At 45.3% G+C, this 26,469-nt stretch overlaps 1 protein-coding gene across 4 annotated transcripts in view; it reads right to left on the minus strand.

Moving 5' to 3' along the window:
- The window catches only part of Rich (Guanine nucleotide exchange factor subunit Rich), a 567,547-nt gene that overhangs the window by 288,499 nt on the left and 252,579 nt on the right, over positions 1 to 26,469 (minus strand). For all 4 annotated transcript variants that reach the window (XM_069303165.1, XM_069303164.1, XM_069303162.1 and 1 more), the window contains 2 exons: positions 15,838 to 16,073; positions 11,997 to 12,228 (listed from right to left, as the gene is read on the minus strand). In XM_069303165.1, the coding sequence (XP_069159266.1) occupies positions 11,997 to 12,228; positions 15,838 to 16,073 (468 nt within the window). The remainder of the gene's footprint in view (positions 1 to 11,996; positions 12,229 to 15,837; positions 16,074 to 26,469) is intronic.

Consider the following 26,469-nt stretch of genomic DNA (forward strand, 5'->3'; position numbering starts at 1 on the left):
AGACAGAATCACGTTAACCTCACAAGATGGCAAGATAATGTGTATGGCACTTCCTCCTAACACAACCTCTCTCATTCAGCCTATGGATCAGGGAGTTATATGTGCCATGAAGAGGTTGTACATCAAAAAGATGTTAAACGAAGTTTTGGTGGTTTTGCCTCTTCCGGAAGATATTGAACTCTGTGTGGATAACAGGGCTAAAAAAACTTTAGAATTTGAAGAACTATACAATCAAGGAAGCCATCTATAACTGGGCCAAGGTGTGGAGTGAATTAAAGGAATCGACTTTGAAAAATTCCTGGAAAAAACTCCTCATGTCTACGGTCAGAAATGAGGAGGATGCAGAAATGGATTTTGATGGATTTATAGATGAAATCCATGGAATGTTTAGAAATGCCGACAAAAACTTAGAAAGACAAGATGTGGTTGATTGGCTTGAAAAAGATGCCAATGACCCAGGATATGGTGTGATGAGTGAAGACAAGATTCTCCAGTCTATTACTGATGAGGTCGACGTAGAGATGGAGGATGAAGAAGGCAGTGAAGAACCAACACCAATGACCACGAAATACTTTGTACTCATGACCTATGTTGACGGATTAATAAATTTTTCATCCAATTGTGCTAATCCAGAGGTTGGAAACATGTATCCGTACCTGAGGTGAACAAAAGAGCTGATCATACAACTGGCCAGTGAACACAGAAGGCAAGCTACACTTGATTTTTATGTGGTATGAAAATCAAACCAAGCGGCTTCAACAAGTGAGGTGGCACGCGCAACCCAAGTGCCTTCAACAAGTGAGGCGGCACACGCAACCCAAGTGCCTTCAACAAGTGAGGCGGCACACGCAACCCAAGTGCCTTCAACAAGTGAGGCGGCACACGCAACCCAAGTGCCTTCAACAAGTGAGGCGGCACACGCAACCAATGTGCCTTCAACAAGTGAGGCATCACAGGCAAGCCCAGCGCCTTCAACATGTGAGGCGTCACAGGCAAGCCCAGTGCCTTCAACCAGTGAGGCTTCCTCAGCTCGCAGTGAAAACTAACTTTGCCTAATGAACTGTACAGTAATTTTAAGTGTTAATTTTAGTGTTGTGTTAATATAGGTTACGTAAATTGTCAAGAATTTTTAACTTCAAGATGTGTGGCATCAATCAAGAAGACGAACAACAAGGTAATATCATCCTCATATCAGGCGAAACCTCAACAAGGTTGAGGTTTCTAGTTGAATATTTAATAATTATATGTGGCAAGGCAATTCAAATTATGTTGTTTGTAGTATAAAAATAGTTGGAAATGGTTAGTTTTAGACTCGTAGGTGAAAAAGTACCATTATCCGGAACACGTGATTATCCGGCTGGGGGTCCTTCCCATATAGTCCGGATGATCGAGTGGAGACAGTACTCACCTAATTGTGCTTGCGGAGTTTGAGCTTTGTCTCTTTGGTCCCGCCTCTCAACTGTCAATCAACTGGCGTACAGATTCCTGAGCCTACTGGGCTCTATCATATCTACATTTGAAACTGTGTATTGAGTCAGCCTCCACCACATCACTTCCTAGAGCATTCCATTTATTAACTACTCTGACACTGAAAACATTCTTTCTAATGTCTCTGTGGCTCATCTGAGTACTAAGTTTCCACCTGTGTCCCCTTGTTCATGTCCCACCCGTGCTGAAGAGTTTGTCTTTGCCCACCCTGTCAATTCCCCTGAGAATTTTGTAGGTGGTTATCATGTCTTCCCTTACTCTTCTGTATTCCAGGGATGGGAGGTTCAGTTCCTTTAGCCTTTCCTCGTAGCTCATTCCACTCAATTCCTGGACGAACCTGGTGGCATACCGCCGACTCTTCTCTAACTTTGTCTTGTGTTTAACAAGGTATGGACTCCAGGCTGGAGCTGCATATTCCAGGATTGGTCTGACATAAGTGGTATACAGGGTCCTGAATGATTCCTTATAGTGGTCCAGCAACTGTGACAGGCATGAGTGCCCTATTCTAAAACCATGTTGTCCAGAGTTATGGAGATGCTGTGATTCCATGGGCCAGATTCACGAAGCAGTTACGCAAGTACTTACGAACATGTACCTCTTTCCTCAATTTTTTACGGCTTTGATTACATTTATTAAACAGTTTACAATCATGAAAACTTCCCACTTTACTGTTGTTATTGTTATAAACAGCCTCCTGGTGCTTTGGAGCTCACTAACTATTTAATAATTGTAAACAAAGGCGCCTAAAATTGAGAAAAGATGTACAGGTTCATAAGTGTTTGAGTAACTGTTTCGTGAATCTGGCCCCATGTATTTTGTGATCTTACTTCTTAGCACTCTCTCAAAGATTTTTATGATGTGTGATGTTAGTGCTATCGGACTGTAATTTTTTGCCTTTGCCTTATTACCACCTTTATGGAATGGTGCTATCTCTGTCGTTTTTAGTGTGTCAGGGATAACACCAGTATCTAGGCTTTGTCTCCAATGAATGTGAAGGGCTTGCGATAGTGATTTTTTTACAGTTCTTGATGAATATAGAGTTCCAAGAATCAGGGCCTGGTGCAGAGTGCATAGGCATACTGTTTATGGCTTCTTCAAAATCCAATGGGGATAGGGTGACGTCTGATATATGATTTGATGTTGGTATCATATCCATGAAAAATTCATTTGGGTTATCAATCTTAATGTGTTTAGTGGCTGCTCACGGGTAACCTTCAGCTGATTTGTGAGTTTGGTGTGGGTGGCACGCCGAGCTTTTGGACTTCATATGTACAGTATATATATCCCTGTAGGGAATTTATTGCCAACAAAAAGATACCCAAATTAATGCCTTAAGACAAAAATTGAATTGAGAAAACTTAAAAGAATATACATATTAGAGTCTGGCAGCACGCTCATGGCCAATGCTTGACGCACCTTTAGGTAGTCTAGGGAGTGCGCGATACAGACGGGAAAGTATTAACAGTAGTTTATTTACAACTAAACCACTTATACAATGGGTGCTTGATTTACTCGAGATTGGTGTCAACAAAGCTATGGTTGCATTAGCGAGACACTAGACGTCTGACTAATCAATTCTGATCCACTCATGGACAAAACCTAACTTAACACGACTGATAGCCAATCACTAACACGGCATACCTAAATTGCTGGTGTGCAAAGGGTCACAGGAGTTCCAACAGGATACTTGGGCAATGATGATGCACAATAAATCAACAATGGCACTGTCAATGGGACAGGCAATAATCATGCATAGTAATTATGTCACACAATAACTAAATGTGTTGTGTATGTAAAGTTCACATTCACAGACGAGTGTAATGTCATGATACCACACAGATACACACGCATACACCATCAGGTGCCTCGGTTTCCACCTATACCTGTGTCAAGTGTGGAGAAAGTGAGAACTGTGGATGACCACTGAGATCGATACACAGAAACACACTTAACACTATCGGTAACTTTGGACCGAACTCGCGTCCATTATTTTTCTCCCAAGTCCTAACTTTGGACCGGACTTGCGTCCACTACAAAAAAATATTTGTATAAAATTCATTTTTTATTCAATCGACCTCGGGATAGTATCAAAATAAGCGCCTTTAGAATGAGCACAATTTGATACCAAAATGAAAGATGTAACATGAAACTTGATGTCCGAACACTTATATGATTATAAATAGGCTTTTGGTCAAAATTTTAAAATATTTGTTAAAATTCTATTTATTATGCTATTATGTTGGGACTAGTTTTAAAATGCGTGCCTTTACGTCACGAACAATTTGATACCAAAATGAAAGATGTAACACGAAAAGTGATGTTATCAAACTGAACGAGTATACACATTAGGTTGCAGTGTACAAATTGGTGCTCGTTCACGGATAACTTTAGGCTTTTCTGTGGGGAGGCACTCCAAACTTTTGTACATTATATTCATATACATCTGTAGGGAATTTAATTGTGAACACAATGATACCAAAATGAGCAACTTAGCACGAGAATTAAGGTGAGAAAAATGGAACGAGTATGCACATTTTACTGATTTTATGCGCTCACGGGTAACTTTTGCCGACTTTAGGCTTTGCTGTTGGGAGCCATGCCAGGCTTTTGGACATTATATTTATACACACCTGTAGGGAATTTAATTGCGAACACAATGATACCAAAACGAGTGACGTAGCACAAGAATTATGATGAGAAAGCTGAAACGAGTACACACATTTAGGTGTCACCGCGCGCTCGCCCACACGTCAGGTGCATGACCCCTAAGTTGACCGCGCTCCTGTCCAGTGACCGATAGTGTTAATAAAGAAACAAGATCTTGTACTTACAGGTAGGCTACCTCTCCCATTAACTCACTCATTCATGCAAGCATCCTCGTATGACCTGACAGCTGGTCTCACTCGTTATGGGGTGAGAACACTATAGGATGACAGGATTTCCCGACACGACCGTACTTGACATGGCGAGGTACTCGCATGAGGATGTACTGTATGTCAATAACAATCACAGATGCTAATGATTGCACTGGCACGTGAGTAAGGGTGTTACAGGCGGTGACGTCACAAAGTACAGTACTGTGAGGCAGGGCAGGTGGCGGTTGATGTCGGCTGACGGCAGCCGGCTACGCGCTCTGGAGTAAGTAGTAGCAGCAGAGGCTACAGTTAAATTGTACCATGCAGGTACACTACGGTAAAATCACACACAGATTACTTAGGTGGCGGCACTTAGTTCACTCTAGACCACTGAGTTACTAACAGACGATCTCGATCTCACAGATATTACTTGATACCAGTGTAACTTGATACTAGTCTGTTTCGTTTTGGTGTTTAAAGACTTGTGTCACTTTTGAAGATTTTTAAAACATTATATATTTACAGTCGCGATTTCCGGCGAGCACTGGTATATTGATAAATATGAAGAGTTAACTTGATGGGAAGGAACAGCTGATGTGTTTTACTATATTGGCCAATAGGTTAGAACGATATGTCCACCACATACAAATTTCCTTACAAGAATAATGGTGCAAGCAAGTTGCATGGCTCTCCTGGGTACAAACACCAGGTCTACAAACTGACCAATGGCGTTGCAAAGCAGGTGCCGGAACCAATAATATTGATTCTTACACAATGGATAGAAGTGTGATGTGATGACCACGCCACAACTACGTCACTGTTCTTCGTCACGCTGGTTGAGGCTGACCCCAGAGGTCATGCGTGTCTCTCGCCTCGCTGGCGTCCCTTCTCTTCTCATGCCTGCACCTTCAAGCTGTGTACTTTCTGACTCACATTTGCTATGGCACAATTGCTAAATTTCCCTTTATCTACTTTCTGCCTGGACATATGGCTGCCTCCATATGATTGGTGTATTCCTGGGCATGTAGGCTTTCTATAACACCTGACATGACAGTTTACCATACAGGTGTAAAAAGAGAAGGGGGCCTTGTGCACAGCTAGGTGCACTGTGCACTGCAATGAGCCATTCAAATCAAATGTGGGAGAATCTTGAGAGACCATACTCTCACACCCGAAGATCTGCACCAGGCCCATTTCTTAACCGGAAACAAGCGGGAAACCTACTTGAAAGACGAAGTCATTTCAACCACTCCCAAGATGACCCGACAGAGAGACGGGGAAGAAGCCTGCCCAACCAGCCCAGACCCTCCAACAGGAGGAGGAGCTGTTCAACATCACCAAAGGCTGGAAGAGAAAACCCAAAAAGCCCACGAATTGTGGGACCAAATGTGGGCAAACAGAGCCAGCACCCCCCTCCCCCATTGCCCCGACAATGGAGCGACCCCCGAAAGGGCCGACGCAACCTCAGAGAAGCTGATTTCTGCACAGAGTGACCACCACACTAACTAGACAAAGAAGGCGTCGGAGGACACACCGGCTCAAAAACTGGCATCATAGGCCCACCTCGACCTACCGAAACCCGAGCCCTGGCACGACCGCCCAAGAGTGAGAGCCCCCCACTCCCCCTCCTTCCATTCCCCAGAGTACCAACAAATCAGAAATGTGGCTGCAACTAGCAGAAGCTGCCGATAAAAACTGGGCAACATAATCCTCCGGAATTAACAGAGGACAGAACGAAGACAAAGACTGCAGAGCCACGGCCCAAGCCGAATCTAGAGAAAGAACAAGGATGGCATGCCGACATGCACGTAGAGAGGTAAAAAACATGGATACCACCTCCTGGAGGATCGGCGCAAACAGCTTCAGCAAGGCAGCCAAAACCAGACCTCCATTGAGGTCTGGTTTTGGCTAGCAAAACCCAGAGTACCTAGTATCTAGGAGTTAGACAGCTGCTCCGGGCTGCTTCTTGGAAGGGGGGGGGGTAACAAGGAGGACCGGGCCGCAGGGACGCTAAGCCTCGAAATCATCTCAAGATAGATAACCTCAAGAAGAAGGCAAATGTAGTACCAATTTTCAAGAAAGGAGATAAGGAAGAGGAAACTTAACTACAGACCTTTATCAATGACAAGCATCCCCTGCAAATTACTTTAAAGAATAATCAGGTTAACACTTTGCGCGGATCAGGACATCGCCTTGAGTCCTGTTTCGCCTACCCGCTTCCGCGATGTGGACATAAAATGATGTCCTGAAAAAAATATTTGTATAAAATTCAATTTTAATCCGATTTACTTTGAGTTTGTTTCAAACTGCGCGCCATGAGGCTCTCTTTCTCACCACTAGGCTGCTACAATAAGTTCATGAAAGGTGTGGACCACTTCGATCAAATGGTATTACCATTTTACCCGGAAAACTCACAAGTGGACCTAAAAGATAACGTTTTATTTCCTGCAAATGGCTTTGCATAATGCCTTTGTTTTGTACAAATACAACACAACTGATCAAAAAAAGCTAACATTGCTACAGTTCCACGAGGTGGCAAATTAGGCCCTATTGTGCTGGGACCCGGAAGATTGGCCTCAAACAGCAACAGTATCTCAACACTTGCGGCACGCTCCAGACATAAATGATGACACAGGTCCTGCCTATGCTGACGCCATGCAAACTCCTGGACCATCTGGTGTGAGGCGGCCCTTGTTCACTTCAACACCTCAAGCTGAAGCAGCAACCGAATCAGAACTCGAGATGTCTGGCACACTGCCATTTGACGAGACGGTTTTGTCAGATGACTCTGACTCAAATGTTGAACCTCCAGCGATTCAGTTGATTCTGAAAATCGCATGAACTACAAACTGAAACGAGTATTTTGATACCAGAATGAACACTGTATCACATAAACTGCCATAAGTAGACTCGAACCTTCATAGATTTTTTTTTGGGTGTAGCGTGTGTCTGCATGAGTGTCCCAAACGGGTTGCAGATGGGTGACTTTAGCCGTTTATACTGGTAATGTATTTTGTATTTTGATACCAGAATGAACACTGTATCACAAACTGCCATAAGTAGACTCGAACCTTCATAGATTTTTTTTTGGGTGTAGCGTGTCTGCATGAGTGTCCCAAACGGGTTGCAGGTGGGTGACTTTAGCCGTTTATACTGGTAATGCTTCCCCCATATCATGTATTATATGCATATGTCTGTTTAGGGAATTTTATTCCGATCAATGTACAACCAAAAATAACTGTGTGCAACAAGTATAAACTTGACAAACATAACAAAAGTAAAAACATTTCGTGTGTGTTTGACTCTCACTGATATGTTCCAGCGTTGTTTTATATTTGGCGCTATTCTATCTTACGCTTTGTTGATCTTTTTTACCTACGGGCTCATAGAACATTCTATTGCGAACACATTGACACAAAAATGAATGACGTACATAGAATAATAATGTCAGGAGAGTGAAATAAGTATAAGCTTTCAAAGCGCCGTATTGCACATGTGTCGTCCCGTCACCGATAGCGGGTAACAATTTCACCACTTCCCACACTCTTGCGGGTGGGCCGCAATCATTATTCTACATTTATATTCATATCACCGTGTTGGGAATTTCATTGCGAGTCCATTGATACCAAAATTAACGCTGTAGGACAAGTGTGGAGGTGATAACAATCCCAAGAGTAAAAACATTTTGTTGCTGTTGGGCGCTCACTGCGAGTCATCTTCGTAGTTATTTATTTGGTGCTGGTATCCCTATACGTTTCGTGACTTTTTTTACTGATGTTCTTCTAGAGAATTTTATTGCGAACACGTTGGTACCAAAATGAAATACGTAGCTCGAGAACTAAGGTCAGGAGAGTAAAAAGAGTATACACATTTTTGTTTTTACGCTTACGCGGCAAAAACGCCGCGTGCACATACCGCTTTTTTTTTTACCTTCCCAGGGCGCGCGAAAGTGTTAAGACTGGTTACACACCCATTAGGTTTGTAAACAAACACCAACATGGGTTCAGGGAAGGAAAATCATGCGTAATTAACCTTTTGGAATTATATGATAAAGTAAGAAAAATAAGGCAGGACAAGGAAGGATGGACAAACTGCATATTTCTGGACTGCTAAAAAACCTTTGATACAGTACCACACAAGGAGACTGCTCTTCAAACTTTAGAGGCAGGCAGGAGTAAGCGGAAAAACCCTAGCATGGGTAAGAAACTACCTAACAGGAAGGAGCCAGAGAGTAATGGTATGGGGCAAGAAGTTCGACTGGCAAACAGTAACGAGTGGAGTACCTCAAGGATCGATGCTGAGACCATTTCTATTTCTAATATACGTAAATGACATGTATACAGGAGTAAAGTCCTTTATGTAGATGTTCATGGATAAGTCAAAATAAGATGAGTTGTGACAGATGAGGTAGGATCTTCCTAGAGGACTTGAACTGGTTGCAGAGATGGTCAGAGAAATGACTACTGGAGTTAAACATGAGCAAATGTAAGGTTATGGAAATGGAATTAAGTGACAGTAGACCAAAGGGACAGTACACAATGAAGAGAAACTACCTACCTGTGACGATTCGAGAAAGAGACCTGGGAGTGGACATAACATCTAATCTAACTCCTGAGGCACATATTAATAGAATAATGACAGCAGTGTACTCTACGATGGCAAAAAATAGAACATCATTCAGAAACCAAAGTAAGGGGGAATTTAGGGGGCTTTATGCTGCCTATGTGAGACCAGTCTTAGAGTATGCCACCCCATCATGAAATCCCCACCTGAAGAAACACATAAGGAGACTGGAAAAAGCTTCATTAGTTTGCAACGAGGCTCGTTCAAGAGTTAAGAGGGATGGGGTATGAAGAGCAACTGAAGGAACTAAATTTGACGACACTAGAAGAAAGGAGGGAGAGAGAGGGGGACATAATAGAAACAAACTACTTAGAGGATTGACAGTGGAAAGAGACAAAATGTTCACACTGAATACTAACAAAACAAGGGGGGATAAGGGGTGGAAGCTAGAAACTCAGATGAGTCACTGAGATGTTAGAAAGTTTTCTTTTAGCGTTAGAGTATTGACAAATTTTAAAAAAATAAGAACGTTATGTTGATAAGAACAGCTTCTAATAACTGGAACTGAAGGATAATGCAAAAATAAATAGATGCAAGCACCTGTCCGACGTTCAAAGAAAAAGAATAGTAGTAGGAAGTGTCTACAAAGTGGATATGGAGTTGGTGCCTTTATATCATTGCTGAGTAATACATAATAACACAAATAATAATGAATAACTATGTTAATATGCTCTATTTTGTTATATATCATATAAATACATTGTCCAATGTTAATACTGTATATGTTACTTTCATCAATGTCCCCCCCCCCCAAAAAAAAAAAAAAAATTGCAATTATTTTTTTTCTTAAGATTTTATTTTTTTTTCTCCTTTGTTTATTATCTGATTTTGTTGTAACCTTAACATCCTGGAGAGTGCATATGTTTCCTTAACTATGTGAAGATAGAATGAAATTGGTCAACAAATAAATCAGTCACAACTCGCAAAACTTGGAACTTTTATTTTTTGGGGGCTGATTTTTTCTGATTTCAAACTTTATTTTCTTTGTTTCTTTAGGTTGTTATTTTCCTGTTCGCCCCTTGTTCGTTGACATTTCTCTCCGCCCGCTGTTACTGTTGCATTGGCTACGTTGTGATTGCCACGCCAACAATAATATTTGCAATAAAACAGGCTATTTGCTCCCAAAACTGTACATTCAGCGCCCAACACCTGTACAATCAGCGCCCCACACCTGCACAATCAGCGCCCCATACCTTTATAATCAGCGACCCATACCTGTACAATCAGCGCCCCACACCTGTACAATCAGCGCCCCACACCTGTACAATCAGCGCCCCACACCTGCACAATCAGGTGTAAAGGTGTGGGGTAAAAGTAAAATTAGTAAAAAAACTAATGTTTGTATATACAAAATTGTTGTTAGTCTAGTTCTTGGTGCCATTAAATCCTTTATTGCTCTTATTGCAAATAGCCTGTTTTATTGCAAATATTATTGTTGGCGTGGCAATCACAACGTAGCCAATGCAACAGTAACAGCGGGCGGAGAGAAATGTCAACGAACAAGGGGCGAACAGGAAAATAAAGATGATTTGGGATCCATATTAGGGATTTTTCACTTCTTATAAAGTATACCCTAAATATATCCCCTAAATCATTATAATTATTATAATTATCCCTACATTTTGTGTTTTGGGGGTTATTTTTTCTTGACTTCATTTCAACACACATTGACCTACAACTTTCACATATTCGAGCACGAATGCCAAACAATGTTTATTAAAGCATACAATTAAATTAACAAATTAAAACTACCATTATTCATTGTTGATAACTTCAATTATCTCCGACACCAGAGTTCCAACTTTGAGTGGCTTCTAAAATTCCAGTTTTTGACTGATTCTCACTATTTTGACATATTGTGTGCTCAGCTGTCTGTTCTACAATCCCCTCAGAATGGATTTTTCATAAACTTTATACATTTTGCGTTATAATTTTTGGGGGTCTAAATTTGCCGCATATTTCAAGTACCCTATTGACGATTTTTTTACAGTAATTTATGCTGAAAACCTATACTCTAATTTGATGAAAATGAAGATCATATGCTTTTCTGAGAGAATAACAACATTAAATGAAAAATTGATGATAGTTAATTTTTTTATTATGAATTGAAAATCTGAAGTTTCCAATATTCAATTTTAAAATTAATTTTGATTCTCTTGTTTTTCAAATTATGCTGTGATCATTTAGACAAAGTTGGAGCATTTGCCTAGTTGATTATGCAAAAAAAAAAAAAAAAAAAAAAAATTGGAAAGTGTTTGTGCAAGTTTTAAAAACTAATGTTAAATTATTTATGTCAAATCATATATGTATGTATTGTCTGATCTAAGGGTTAAGGAGTAGGTTGTGAAAGCAAACTCTATTCATAATTTTAATAGATATGACTGGGAAATTACAACACGAGTCACTGCTATACACAACCGGTAGCTAGAATGGCGGGATCCAAGAGTCAATGCTCGATCCTGCAGGCACAAATAGGCGAGTACAAATAGGTGAGTAAACACACATACATAAATACAAACACAACACACACAAGTTGTTGCATGGTGACCAAATCTCAAGAAGCACATATGGAAATTGGAAAAGGTGCAACGGCATGTTACAAAATGGCTTCCGAAACCAAAAAACAAGAGTTACGAGGAGAGACTAGAAGCATTAAAAATGCCAAAACAAAAAGATAGAAGAAAAAGAGGTGATATGATCACAACTTACAAAATAATAACAGGAATTGACCAAACTGACAAAGATGAATTTCTGAAACAAGCTACAGTACTTCACACATAAAGAGGTCACAGATTCAAGCGAAGGAAGGAAAGAAAGGTGCCAAAAAATGTTAAAAAGTTTTCTTTAGCAAACAGAGTGATAGAAGGTTGGAACAAACTAAATGAGAAGGTGGAGGAGGCCAAAACCGTCAGTAGTTTCAAAGCATTATACGACAAAGAGTAATTGGAAAATGGGACACCACGAGCATAGCTCTCATCCTATAACAACACTTAGGTAATTACCCAGCATATATAAATAAACTTTACTCACCTAAAGGGTAAATGGACGGAGTGAAGGGCAACATAATTCTTCTGGCCATGAACGTGTGAGATTTGTCAGCAGAATTTGGAAACAGTGGTAACCAAGCACGGGTGCCATGAACACCACAGTGTAACCAGAGAGCATGGCTCAGGTGCGGTTTATGGCTAACTGCAGAACTGCTACACCATAAAGCCTCACAGCTTGAAGCCAAGACAATTGGTGTCATCTGAGCACACTGGAACTGAATACAGAGCCAAATAACAAATCTATTACTATAAAAATTATCTAAATTGAAAATTAAACATTCATATTTTAGTCATGTGTCATTTTAAAGCACAACTATCCTGTAAGAGAACCATTGGTTAAACCCAATTCTGAACTGTTGGAAAAAATAAAACAGCCTTGAATGTATTGAAAACGCCTCTTTTGGTGAGAGCCCTTTGGTGGCTTATTGTTGCTACATCTTGGATAGCTCTACACAATTCGCATCACACCAGGTCCTTGCAAATCTTAAAAGCCTACCAGAGACCATAAGTGAAAACATGGTCTCTTCATATTGCCACAAGGAGCAGTGGATCAGAAATCACTCTGAAAACCAGCATATATGAAATGCCAGTTTCTGGACTGCCTGGCTGGGCAGTCCTGATCATACACTGATCAGCGCAATACTACTTGGAGTCATCAGTTGCGGAGTTCGTTTTGCCTACCAGAGACAACGTGCCAGAACTTAGTCCCCTCGGAGAGGTGTAGGGAGCAATGGTCCACAAACCATTGTAGACCCCAGTGCCTGGTCTTCCTGCAAGGCTCATTCACCCTGTAGGCCCCGGAAAACCTGCGCGAGCTGGGTTGTACTATGGATATCTCTTCTGAACCCGCTCTCGTTTTGTGCGAATTTGAGGGTTGTTCGTCACCAGTGCCTCTCAGTGACATTCAGACTTTGTCTCCGCCATGCTGCTTGTTAGTTCGGTGACACCTACAACCCAGAGTCATGTGAGACTTGTTATCCTCATATGCTTATTCTCACCCATTCTATGGAAGTCCAGAGGTATCAAGCAGCATGTGCTCTGCATCGTCGGTTTTCAGTGTTGCAATGTTCCAGGTTGTGTGCCCATTTGGTTGCCATGGATCTGCCCTGTTTATGTTTTAGGGACTTGCCGTTGGGGGTGGTGGGCGATGCGACCATCCACATCCCTTCTTTCCTCCTCAATGCATTTGGTTCACCCTCTCCTTGCCCCCAACCCTGCATCTTCATCCAAAATGTCTTTTGAGATTCGGACTCGGGGCAGGGCTTAGCTCGAGATGTGGTTTGGGCTGATCCAGGGCCTGCCTCTTCCCATTCGGATGTGGAGGCAGTTGAGCTGCTCTTTCCCGCTGGAGCTGCCAAGACTTCCCAGCTAACTCCCTCTTTTGAAGCTTTTCCCTTGGGCTCCATCTTTTCTTCCCAGGTGGTAGGCGTGCGTGAGTGCTCTTCCCCAGGACCCTTACCAGGAGCTTGGTGGAAGTTCGATTGGAGCTCTTGGGCTCCCTTGACCCTTCATGGGCCCTAGTGCCTTCTCCACAGGGTCTTCTGTTGGAGGAAGAGGGTTTCTTATCCCCCTTCCATGTATGAGTGAGTTAGGTGGGCAAAACTCCAAAACCCTGGGGTTTTGCCCAGGGTTCATTTCCGGGTGCCTTTTAACGCTTCGGGTTCGTCTGTCCAGAGGTTTCTTTCCTCCCGTGTTATCCCGGCAGAGCCTCGGGAGGCACTTGGTGATTATCTCCTGTGTGACCCGGTTTATGTCTAGATTATGGACTCGGCCTTATTTGAGTTCGGGTCTTCTTCCCTGCATTGCGTGTGTTACAAGGTTCTGGAGTTTTTTCTGGCTAGTAGACTGTCCTTTGTTTTCGCTGGGGGCCTGGTGTGGCTTTTGCCATACCTGTGCGCTGGATTGGTGGGAGGTGTCTCCTGTGTTGCAGGTTTTTCTGAGGGGCTCTCGTGTCCCTCAATTCGTGCCTTTTCACTCCTGCCCTTCACCGTGTTCTGGGTTTTGTGCAGCTGCATGTTAAAGTTCCTTTTCTTTCGGCTGCCGTGGTTGCTGACCATTCTCTGACTTGTACGCACTTGGCTTCTGTTGTGCGGTTCTTGTGCCTGCACGAGCTGTCTTCTGATTGGCTTGTGGAGGATGTGGGGTCATTTGATGAGGTGCCTCGTGCTGGAGTTTTGGTTTCGGCTGCTTCAGCTTCATCTGCCTTGCTTAAGCTGTATGCCCCAATCCTCTGGAGGAAGTTTCTTTATTTTTTCACCCTGTTTTTAGTGTGTCAGTAAGCTATGCTGGCTTCTTCCTTGGAGTTGGCATTGGCCCTGCTTCTTCTTTCAGCTTCTATCTTTTGTCCTCTGCTTTTGCTTTTTCTGAGGACTGTGTTGATCAGATTTTGTCCGCAGCTGCAGTGAGTTTTGTCCAGTTTTTGAGATGATGTGTAATTACCTGTGTCTGGGGACAGCACGCTGGACTTGTGATCCTGTGGTCCCGGGTTCGATCCTGGGCGCCGGCGAGAAACAATGGGCAGAGTTTCTTTCACCCTATGTCCCTGTTACCTAGCAGTAAAATAGGTACCTGGGTGTTAGTCAGCTGTCACGGGCTGCTTCCTGGGGGTGGAGGCCTGGTCGAGGACCGCGCCGCGGGGACACTAAAGCCCCGAAATCATCTCAAGATAACCTCAAGATCAAGAAGATAACCGTCGTACAATTTGAGTACTAACACCGCTCGCACACACTACCAAGTTGATGTCCCTTGTCTACAAGCTCTGGCTAGCTAGATAGTTACAATGATATTGAAAAGGACCTTGGTGGCATTCAACAATGGGTTACATGTGAAAGTACATATCAAACATTGAAAGAAGCTCAGTTGTGTGGAATACTAACACATCACCAGCTTCCTCTCTGGGTTTTTTAGGGTTCAATGCCATGCCTCCTCCTTCGCTTGAATGTCTTCATGGATGCATCGGCTGTCAGTTGGGGACTTCATGACCAATGCTCACCAGTCTGGTTAAGGTCATTGGGCTCACAGCATGGCATAGTAGTTTACAGCTGTGTGGCAGGTACTGCAGAGAGTTCGAATTCCTCCAAACTCGGTGATCCGAATCCAATGAGGCTGTTCTCTCATGGTTCACTGTCTTTATCAGATGGCTGGGCTAGTAATGTAACTCGCTGACTCAGCCTTATCTTCCGCATTACACGTTTGGCCTTTTTTACAAGTCTTTACCACATTTGTATGGTGAACAGGTAGCTGGTTTGGTGGTATCCCACCTGCGATCATCCTCACAGTATGAGGTTTTTTGGCGGTCTTTTCTACCATTATTTTTTCCTTTCTCAATTTCTGTGCGTTTCTGATCAGGTTGTTTTGTCCTTTCATTCTTGGCTTTTCCTCGATTGGCATCTAATGCCATATACTGTACTGTCGTTTCTCATCGTTCGCATTGTCAGAATTGCTTTTGTTTGAGTACATGGCTGATGTTTCTACAACCCTGTCCTACAAGCTACGTTGCGCTTTGTTTCACCTCCAGCCTGCTCATCACCTCAGACTGCCTGGTCCTTGGACTGGGTTCATATTTTTTTTTGTGCTCAGTTTTCAGTGGCCCCTTTGGTCCGGATTTCTGGAAGGTTTTGTTTTTGTTTTTCTTTGATTCCTTTGATGGGGCCAGGTTCTTGCTCTGGTTCCTGATAGATCATACCTTCTAAGACTGATGTAGCTCAATAGGAGGGGAAGGGGGGGCAGTTACCTCAGCATGCTAGCTGGATGGTGGCCACCTCAGCCACCATTCGCCCCCCCCCCCAGAAAAGTTTAATTAATCAAAAACATAATTAACTTACCAGTTTTCCATTTGTATTTCCTCCATCAGAGCGATGATCTCTCTGAATCATTAGAACTTTGCCAGATATATTGATGATGATACTCTGAGCAGGCAGAGGTGTTTGTTGGTTACTGTGGACACGCCAAGACTCAGTGCGTAGACTGGTAAGCAATACAGACACTACACATGCTGGGTGCACCGTCAGCCCAGATATATCGACCTCTTGAACACGTGAAACTGTCACATTGCCACCACCTAAAAAACATGTCCTGTCTTTTATAACAACATTTTATAAATATACTCCATTACTAATAACAAATTTGAATTGTGCATGCAATCACAAATGTATGTGCATGTGTGCATTTGCATGTGCACATGTGTACAGTACATGTACACGCACACACACACACGTGGAAATGCGCATGTGTGGAATAACCATTATAGGAAGTGTGATACTGTGAAAAACGTATATAACTGTATTTCACTAAATTATCCAGTTCTTGATAAAAAAAAAAGATAAAACAATTTTAATAATTTTCTGAAAAAACTTTGTATCACTTATCTCCATATATTTTTTAATTAAAATAACACTTAATTTCTAAAGCATTTGCATTCAACAGTACTTGAAATATATGAAAGAAAAGAAATCTGAACTAAATCAGATTCTGACTGTGACTTCCATACATGTCTGAGAGATTCAAAGTTCTCAATGAGAAGTGAGGAAGGAATGATAAGAAGCATTTTATGAAAGATGAACAAGACTGTGAGGGTAACAATGATTTGCGTGACATAATAACTCAGTACAGTGTTTAAATGAGGACAATGAGGACATTGTAAAGTTGAAAATCACCACACCTTGAAGTAGATATGACTATTTTATAAAATTATACATATTCTTAATTCATTAATTATCAATGTTTTGTAATATATCCACATATATTAAAAGATCCTGTTGTTTAGCATGAAACCTTAAATATATACAACCCTGAAGCAACAATAAGCATTTCAAAATACCAATTGAACAACCTGAACAATAACAGTGCCCAGAGACGACAAGACCCCACTAGTATGTCACTGACAAAATACCATATGTGGAACAATGAGGGTGGTAATCAGAGGCAATGTATCAGACTGGAGAAGTCAATAGTGGAGTACCACAGGGTACAGTTTTTGCACCAGTGATGTTCATTATATTATATATTACAAATCACTATTCAATTCTTCCTCCGTGGTCTGACACTGTCATTATATATATATATAATTATATATATAATTATATAGTATCCACTCAATTTAACGGCCTATATGGGGCTGTACCCTGGTCGTTATTTCCGGAGCTCCGTTATTTCCGAAGTTAAGTCAGGTCTGGTAATTTTTCAAGTAACATTCAGGTAGGATATATTATATACTATATAACTAAAATTAAATAAAGTTCATTGTGTAATTGCGTTCCAATTTAGTGCCACGCCGATGATTAAGCCAGCTGGTGGCTGCTGCATGGATGATGTGTGAACACGGTCTGATCAAGTTCAGATGGGTGGGAAAAAATTGGTTCATTCCATTGTATTGCAAAATATTTCATGTATCAATCAGTGATTGTTAATATTTTCAATAAAATCTCAATAAAATTTTAGAGATGTGTTTTGTTTTACCCTGAACAGTGCAGGTAATGTATTTTTAATGTTATGACACAGGCTGTGGCGGCTAGGCCATACAATGACGATCAAGCCTTGTCACTGAGATCTAGCTAAGACGAAATATTTTGAGCTCGCCTTTTCTCTGCTAATGATAGAATATACATTTGCAGAGATAGATATGTAGCTTTTGTTGAAAAAAAAAAAATAATATGTTGATATACTATAATAAAATTGGTAAATTTACTTACTTTTAATAAAGCAGAAGATTACGTCATCATCTGCAGCGCTTGTTTTATATTGTTCAGTACAGTACTGTATACAAGGTACATGCAGTATGTACACTTATTTTCAGGCATTCACTTCACACAACAGCTAGCCTTCGAGCACCGCTCCTGTGCCAGGTAAGTCCACTACGGGCTCACCATAGCTCAGGCTACTTGCCCCGCTCCTGTACCAGGTAAGTTACGGGCTCACCATAGCCCGTGCTACTTGGAACTAGTTCCGAGTAGCTGAATCTATATCAACAACAACAACAGCTAGCCTTACTACTAATTCACATGAGTTGTAATTTTAATTCACAATTGAAAATTATTTCTACTGTATATTTACACTGTACAGTATCTTTTTGTCAAGGCTTAAATAATCATTAACACTTACAATACTGTACTCTATAAACACTTTTTACACTAATTTATATGCCTTTCAATCATATTTTATATCGTTAGTGGAGGCTACACGACTTTTGATGGGAATTCAGCATCAGCGGGTGCAACTTGGCTTGCAGAGCATTCGTTGCTGGCGGATGCTCCATGACTTGTCAATGAGAATTCAGCATCGGCGGGTGCAGCATATCTTACAGAGCATTCGTTGCCGGCGGAGACTGCACGACTTGTTGATGGGAATTCAGCATCGGCGGGTGCAGCATAGCTTGCAGAGCATTCGTTGCCGGCGGAGACTGCACGACTTGTTGATGGGAATTCAGCATCGGCGGGTGCAGCATGGCTTGTAGAGCATTCGTTGCCGGCGGAGACTGCACGACTTGTTGATGGGAATTCAGCATCGGCGGGTGCAGCATAGCTTGCAGAGCATTCGTTGCCAGCGGAGACTGCACGACTTGTTGATGGGAATTCAGCATCGGCGGGTGCAGCATAGCTTGCAGAGCATTCGTTGCCGGCGGAGGCTGCACAACTTGTTGATGGGAATTCAGCATCGGCGGGTGCAGCATGGCTTGTAGGGCATTCGTTACCAGAGGGTGCAGCATGGCTTGTAGGGCATTCGTTACCAGCGGATGCTGCATGACTTGTTGAATTCCCAGTGGGTGCTTTCACGAACCATTGAAATCATGAATTTATCTATTTTTGTCTGAATCCGATTTTCTCTGGCTAATATTCTGAGACATTGCTCTCAGCCGCACAAGTTCACAGTAAACAATGCGGTCACATGGCCAGGCGCAGTACATTCTAGGTCCGTGGGAAAAAAACCAGCGTTGAATGTAATGAAACGCCATTTTCTGGGTGAGACCCGGAGGCTCCCCGGAGCTTTACCGGCTGATATGCTAATGTCAGACTTTGGCATCAGTCATGTGTATGGAGTTCTAGGGCCTACCGGGGACCACGAGCCAGAACCTGGCCCCCTCAGAGAGGCAAGGGGAGCAATGGCCTATAGAAACCCCCGTGTGGTTGGAAGCATTCTATGTCTGCCATCGACCGGGTCAAGCATCCAGAAAGGTAAGCATTCCAAAACAAACCCCTATTCTGGTGAAAATTGCTACCTAAGCCGAACTAGTGAATAGAACTCTTCAACAGAAAACACGGAAACTAGTATGACGTCATACGTCACCGCGCCGCTGTCTGCGCAGCTCCCCCCTCCCCGGGAGGGGGAAGGGGGAGCCCCAGACCTCCCACGCCGGCTATCCACCCATCAGTTCTGAGGCTGGATGTCAAAACACGCGAAAAACGCCGACCGGAGGGAGGGAGGGTTGCCGGGGAGCCTCCGGGTCTCACCCAGAAAATGGCGTTTCATTACATTCAACGCTGGTTTTCTGGGGGGAGCCCCGTCGGCTCCCCGGAGCTAACTACCCACAGAGGAAGGTCAAAGGGACAAAACCGGGAGGCGGACACCACGCACCCCCCAAGGAGGCGAGACAACCGGCAGCAAACGCCAACCCAAGGCGCCACAGCCCCGAAAATCCCGGGAACAACACGAGAACCACGAGCAGCAAGGCCCCTGCACGAACACCAAAAATCCATGCCCGAAAGACTGCAAGGCCACGTCGCCCAGACGGCAGCGAGAGCAGCGAAGCCACGAACGCCACAGGCATGAGGGAAGAACACAGGCAGCTTAGCCGCAAGAACACGGCTGACCACCCGGGACACCATCACCCGCGAACCGGGAAGAACAGAACCGGAGCAACGCAAAACGCGCTCCGGACCCAAACGCCGTGGCACGCAAACAACAGCAGAGGGCCGCCACTGAACACAAAAACGACACACCCCCGGCCCAACCAACAAAGCACCAACAAACCCTGGACCCCTCCAGAAGGCAGCAGCCCCACCCCGCGCCAGAAAAGATGGAGACTGCTGCCATCAAACAACCAAAACGCTAAAACCGAAGGAGCAAGAAAACACAGCGAACCGACCCCCAGAGGCAAAGGCCCAAAGGAAAGAGCCGACGAAAAAACACACCGGAACCGAAGGGGCACTACCAACCGAGGAGAAGACAGAGCACGCTGACCAGAGACCAGGATGGTGCAAGCGGCGCACGAACAGGCCGGAGGTGAAATGACGCACAAGACAGCTGACTAACGGTGCAGAAGCAACACCAAGACCGAAAGCAAGCTGAAGCGGCTCCGCCTGCGCCGCACGAAAAGAGGCGACAGTATGTGGCAAGACGACGGCCCCCAACCCCCACTAGAAAACCAAGCCGAGAGTAAACCAAGCCAACAAGAAGGACCCACCGAAGAAGGGACAGGAAAAGGAAGGACCGCCAAAATACCCCATACTGCCGCCAAGAAAGCACGCAGGTGGGACACCTACCACGAAGCCACCCGACCACCAACCGGAGGCGAGACCACGAGGCAGAACATAAGCAGCCCCGACAAGGCCCCCCCGAGCCCAGGAAAAAGGCGGAGCCGCGAGAAGATCTCGGGCGCGACCACCGAAACCCAGGCGGCACAAGGAGATGGAACGTCTGCCGAACAGAAAAACTCCGAAGCATGCAAGCCCGCCAGGAGTTCAGAAACGACGGGTCCGACGCGAGACATCGCAAGAACCCCCCCAAAAAAAATAAAAACAACAACAACCGGCAGGGCAAGCTAGGAAAACCAAAGAAGGCGGAAGGGTCGCCGCCAGAACAGGACCCGAACCAAGGGGCACGAACAACTGCAACAGACCGAGACAAAGAAGCACATCACAGGACACAGGCTGACCAACGCCTAAGAACACACGCAGAACATTCCTGCTGCAGAAGAGGCAGAAGAAAGAGCAGAAGCACAAAAAAAAAAAAAAAAAAAAACCAGGAGAACAACCAGGGGTGGACAATCAGGCAGGGACAAAAACCCCACGCAATCCCCAGGCACAAAACGGCAGCAAAGCGCCACTCCACAACCGGACACAGGAACAAGGACACGCCACCGTGAAACACGGTACCAATGCTCACGTGCAGCAGCAGCAGCAACAGGCACCACGGCAACATGCAACATGTAAATAGCAACTCCCCTCAGCAAAGGCAGAGAACGGAGCAGGCAGACCCCAGACAGGGCCAACGGAGACACGACAAAACCCTGCAGGCCCAGAAACCTGCACCAGGCGACCGACGGCGGAGAAACCCCGCTCGATACCTGCTGGATGAGGTACTGGGAGCTCTTTTACACCTCAAGCCCGGCCCAAGGTCAGGCCAGACCGGCCAGAGGATGGCCCACCAGGCAGCTGCTAGGAGCAGTCCACCGGCCCACATACCCCCACAACCAGGACGGGCCGGAACTGCCATACGAAAACAGGCCAGTGCGCCCTGGAAGTCCACGGACAAACCAGCAAGAAGGCCTATGCTCGCAAGTAGGTCGTGTAACAAGCACAGACCTCTGATGGTAATACAGTGTTCCCCAAAAGTGCCAATAGCACCACTGCACTCCACTGGTACTATCCTGCAAGTTCCACCAGATAGGCGGGACCCAAGAGCCAGAGCTCAAATCCTGCAAGCACAGCCAGGAGCCTCACCAGGTGAGTACAGAACCAACCCTACAACCCCCACACCTCACAACATTAAAAAAGGAGGGTCCCCTGAACGACTCCAGCATGGGTTGGACATGCACATGAGGGGGACAGGAAGGGGTGATAAAGGGACAGTCACTGGTTTGCGAACGGTCTCAGTCGTACAAAATTATACCTAAATAAAGACAGGTATATGAACACCGCCGCATCCAGCGCCCGGCCAAAAGACGCCAGACCGCAGAAACTCACCTGGCGAATGGTGGCTCGAACTTGACACGACTCAACCGTGCCCAGAAGAACTTGGGAGCACCGCCAGGTGAAGACGCCAGAGCCGGACCCGCAGGAGAACAGGGAGAGGCGAAGGAGGCGGTCCACACCCATGACACAGAAAACCGCGGTGTCCTCCCCACAACTGGGAACCAGGACACCCCTGGCGCAAAGGGGCACATACCGCAGCCAGGGAGAAGAACGAGAGGCGAAGCACTGTAGCAAAAAAGGGCGCAAAACCCCAGCACTGAACCATCGCCCAGACCAAAACAAACTCCACGGCGCATGCGCATAACACGCTGGCCGAACCGCACACCCTCCCTGCGGGAAGGCGCCAGCCAGGACTATTGCACGAGAAAAAGAGCCAAAAGAGGAAGCAGGAACAAGAAAACCGGCCAAAGAAGCAAAGAGCCCAAAAAAAGGGAACCCAAACGGGCGACAAGTAGCCCAAACGGGCGACAAGTAGCCCAAACGGGCGACAAGTAGCCCAAACGGCCGACAAGTAGCCCAACCGGGCGACAAGTAGCCCAACAGGGCGACAAGTAGCCCAACAGGGCGACAAGTAGCCCAACAGGGCGACAAGTAGCCCAACAGGGCGACAAGTAGCCCAACAGGGCGACAAGTACTAGGAGCCGACAGACGTTCCAATAATGCGGGAAGTAGCGAAAAACCTTCCCGTACCCTCGAGAACACAGAAGCCAACACTAGTCCCGAAGGCACACGAAGGCGCAGGCGCACCCGAGATCAAAAGTCACGCAGAACCCCATCGAACGGGGAAACATGACAAAAACACCGTCCCAAAAAGCGGGGGAGGAAACATCCACCCACCGGACGGAACCAACCGACTCAAAGGCCAAGGAACCGAGCCCGGGGAGGGGCCGACGTCCAACAGCACGTACGGCGAGTGGGGAGGAAAGACCCCACTCCGCGTAACCACAAGCCCCGCCTAGAGGGGGATAAAACCCCCCACGGGGTCTAACGGGGCCAAGGCCCCCCCAAGTCAGCCCCTCCCCAGCCCCGGGAACCTACACGACAGGCCCCGGGGCCGAGCCGTTCCCCCAAAGCCCCGGCCGTACCAGAAAACCGGGGCAGCCGTGAAAACACTAAGGAAGGGAGCCCACTGGCAGACTCATACAACACGGCTGGAGGAACAGGCCCAAATGCCCCCGTCACTACCCCGGAAGGGGAATTCCCCGAGACTGCCCGAGTCTCAACACCACCAAACACCCCGCCCTGAACCTACAGACGGTAAGGAACCGGATGCAGGCAGGAAGGGTGAACCAGGGGAAAACGAAATACAACGGGGCAGCCCCGGGGCTCCCGTGGAGGAAACCACGAGAACGTTGCCACCACCAAGGCTCAAGTGCAACGCCCCTGCTGCCCGCACCCGCTTTGTTAACACAACTTGGTAACCGAGCCACAACGAGCAACCAAACTCGCAGGACACTGGGTCGAAGGTGTCACCGACCCCACAGGCAGCAGACGGAGGCAAAACAGAGAGTCACCCAGAGACAAAAGGTGAGAGCAACCCTCAAACTCGCTGGAAGCGAGGGGGGGGCTCTGGGGTCACATCCATCGGACCCGCGCGCCCCCAGGGGTTTCCCAGGGTCCCGAGCGTTTACTTTAAGAGGACTCGCGCTCAGGTAATCCCAGGCAGGGTACTGCTAACCGGCACCCAATCTACCAAACAACTTTCTAAGAGCTGAACCCCCGGGACGTGTACACTCACGGGGACCTAGCAGGGGGTACCACCAGAAATACTCAGAACACAAGGGGCAAGAACGAAGGCAGACCCCCCCACCAGGTATATAAACAAAAGAAAAAGAAAACCCCGCAAGAGGACAGCATACCCAAGCGGAACAGAGCCAGCCGCTATGATTGGTAAAGACAAGCTGCACAGTACCCCGCGCCCCACCAGTGCAAACACTGCCCCTTACTCTAAGGCGAACAAGGGAGACAGAACACCCGAGCACACAAAGAGCGGCCGAAAACCAAGCGGTAAACGGCCAAGCAGGGGCAGGACCCAAGGAACTTGTGGAAGGTGGCCCCAAGCCCCAAGGGCAGTACTTACAGGGCACCTAGGGAAGGGAACCCTAGGCGCATGCAGCCCGAGTACTGAAGAATCACACCCGGCTCACGCACCACCTAGAAAACAGACACCACACTCTAGGTACAGTGCTGAAACAACCACTGGAGCCGGAGCACATAACCATTGCCTATAGCATCAGCCGAAGAACTGATGGGTGGATAGCCGGCGTGGGAGGTCTGGGGCTCCCCCTTCCCCCTCCCGGGGAGGGGGGAGCTGCGCAGACAGCGGCGCGGTGACGTATGACGTCATACTAGTTTCCGTGTTTTCTGTTGAAGAGTTCTATTCACTAGTTCGGCTTAGGTAGCAATTTTCACCAGAATAGGGGTTTGTTTTGGAATGCTTACCTTTCTGGATGCTTGACCCGGTCGATGGCAGACATAGAATGCTTCCAACCACACGGGGGTTTCTATAGGCCATTGCTCCCCTTGCCTCTCTGAGGGGGCCAGGTTCTGGCTCGTGGTCCCCGGTAGGCCCTAGAACTCCATACACATGACTGATGCCAAAGTCTGACATTAGCATATCAGCCGGTAAAGCTCCGGGGAGCCGACGGGGCTCCCCCCAGAAAAATACCTATTGCCTATACTATAAAAGGTATTTAGTAAGAAAACAAAGAATTTTGCTTAATAACAATTGTTTTAAAATATTTTATTAATAATAATTTAGAATTTTCTTCATAAAACTCAATCATTTTAAAAGAAAATTAAGATTTAATATACCACTCTGGATGATCGAGGTCGGTGGCCTGGTCGCCATGTGAGGGGCTGCCGATGCCAAAACAAACCCAATACCGACCGTCGGTAATATCGACCACCAGACCGGTATACGAGGCTCCAGATACCGATCTCCCAAACCGGTCGTTATTACCGGCAGATCAGTATAAAAGAGGTCGTTAAATTGAGTGGGATCTATTGATCCCACTCAATTTAACCACTCAATAGGATCTAGTGAAAACATATAGATCCATAACCTTTAATATTTCTCTTTTCATAACCGTTTAACGGTCGTTTGTTAACGGACGTAAATCAGTGGCGGGCTGCCACTGGCTGCCACTGCCACTGTCATTCAGCATACCAACTCAGTGGTTCGTTATGGTGAACACGAATGTAGATACTTATATATAATGTGTATATACAGTGCAATAAGAGCAAAAGGAGTGTGTGGGGAGAAGTCATTTTGGTGATGGGTGTGGCAACATCTGCATGATTTGTCATGTTGGTAGGGGTGGCCACTATCACACACAGAGATCACAAAAACGTGATGCATCAAATGAACAAATCCACAAGGGCCGTGACGAGGATCCTCGTCACGGCCCTTGTGGATTTGTGGCCACTATGCTCTTTGGGCATTATACCAGCTTAGTTGAACAGTTATGGTGAACAAAACATGTAGATACTTATATATAACGTTTGTATATAGGGTAATAAAACCACAAACAGTATTGTTGGGGGTGAAATTTTAGTGCGTGTGACCTTGAATGTGAGAGGGAAGCAGCCGCCACCTGAATGTGTGTAGCGACGTCTCTTAGTGCCTGAACTAACTATATCAACTTAGTTGTACAGTTGTGGTGAACAAAACATGTAGATACTTATATATAACGTCTATATATAGTGAATAAAAGCCAAAACAGAATTGTAGGAGAAGAATGTGGGTGAGTCAGGGGCGTTGAGGGAGGAAGTAGCAGCCAGTGGCAGGCTGCCACTGCCACTCAGCATGCCAACTTAGTGGTTCGTTATGGTGAACACAAATGTAGATACTTATATATAACGTCTGTATATAGTGAATAAAAGCAAAAACAGTATGGTGGGAGGAGAATGTGGGCGAGTGAGGTGTTGAGGGAGAGAGTGGCAGCGAGTGGCTGGCTGGTGTGTGGCGGTCACTCCTCGTTGCTTTTTGGCTCACAAGACCAACTTAGTGGTTCGTTATGGTGAACAAAACATGCAGATACTTATATAAAACCTGTGTAAATAGTGTAATAACCGACAAAGTATTTGTTCACTGTTTGATGAACATAATAATTGAATCAGCAATATACACACCATATTTTTGAGTATAGCAATGATTCACTCATTTTATTATATAAATATATCACACTACACACTATTGAATAATATTACAGCCAAAAAACTATGAAAAATCAGTCAGAGACATTGAAATAATTAGGTAATTATCTCTTTGTGGCAACTACCTGATTGCCCTTCCTGATGGCGTCCTCACCTTCCATTGAGGTGTTTTCACCCTTCGAGTGTTTTTTTTTTGTAATTACCTAAGTGTAATTACCTAAGTGTAGTTACAGGATAAGAGCTACGCTCGTGGTGTCCTGTCTTCCCAGCATTCTGTCATATAATGCTTTGAAACTACTGACGGTCTTGGCCTCTACCACCTTCTCACCTAACTTGTTCCAACCGTCTACCACTCTGTTTGCGAAAGTGAATTTTCTTATATTTCTTCGG

The sequence above is a fragment of the Procambarus clarkii genome, chromosome 49 (assembly GCF_040958095.1).
Source record: "Procambarus clarkii isolate CNS0578487 chromosome 49, FALCON_Pclarkii_2.0, whole genome shotgun sequence".
In the NCBI taxonomy this organism is placed as follows: Eukaryota; Metazoa; Arthropoda; class Malacostraca; order Decapoda; family Cambaridae; genus Procambarus; species Procambarus clarkii.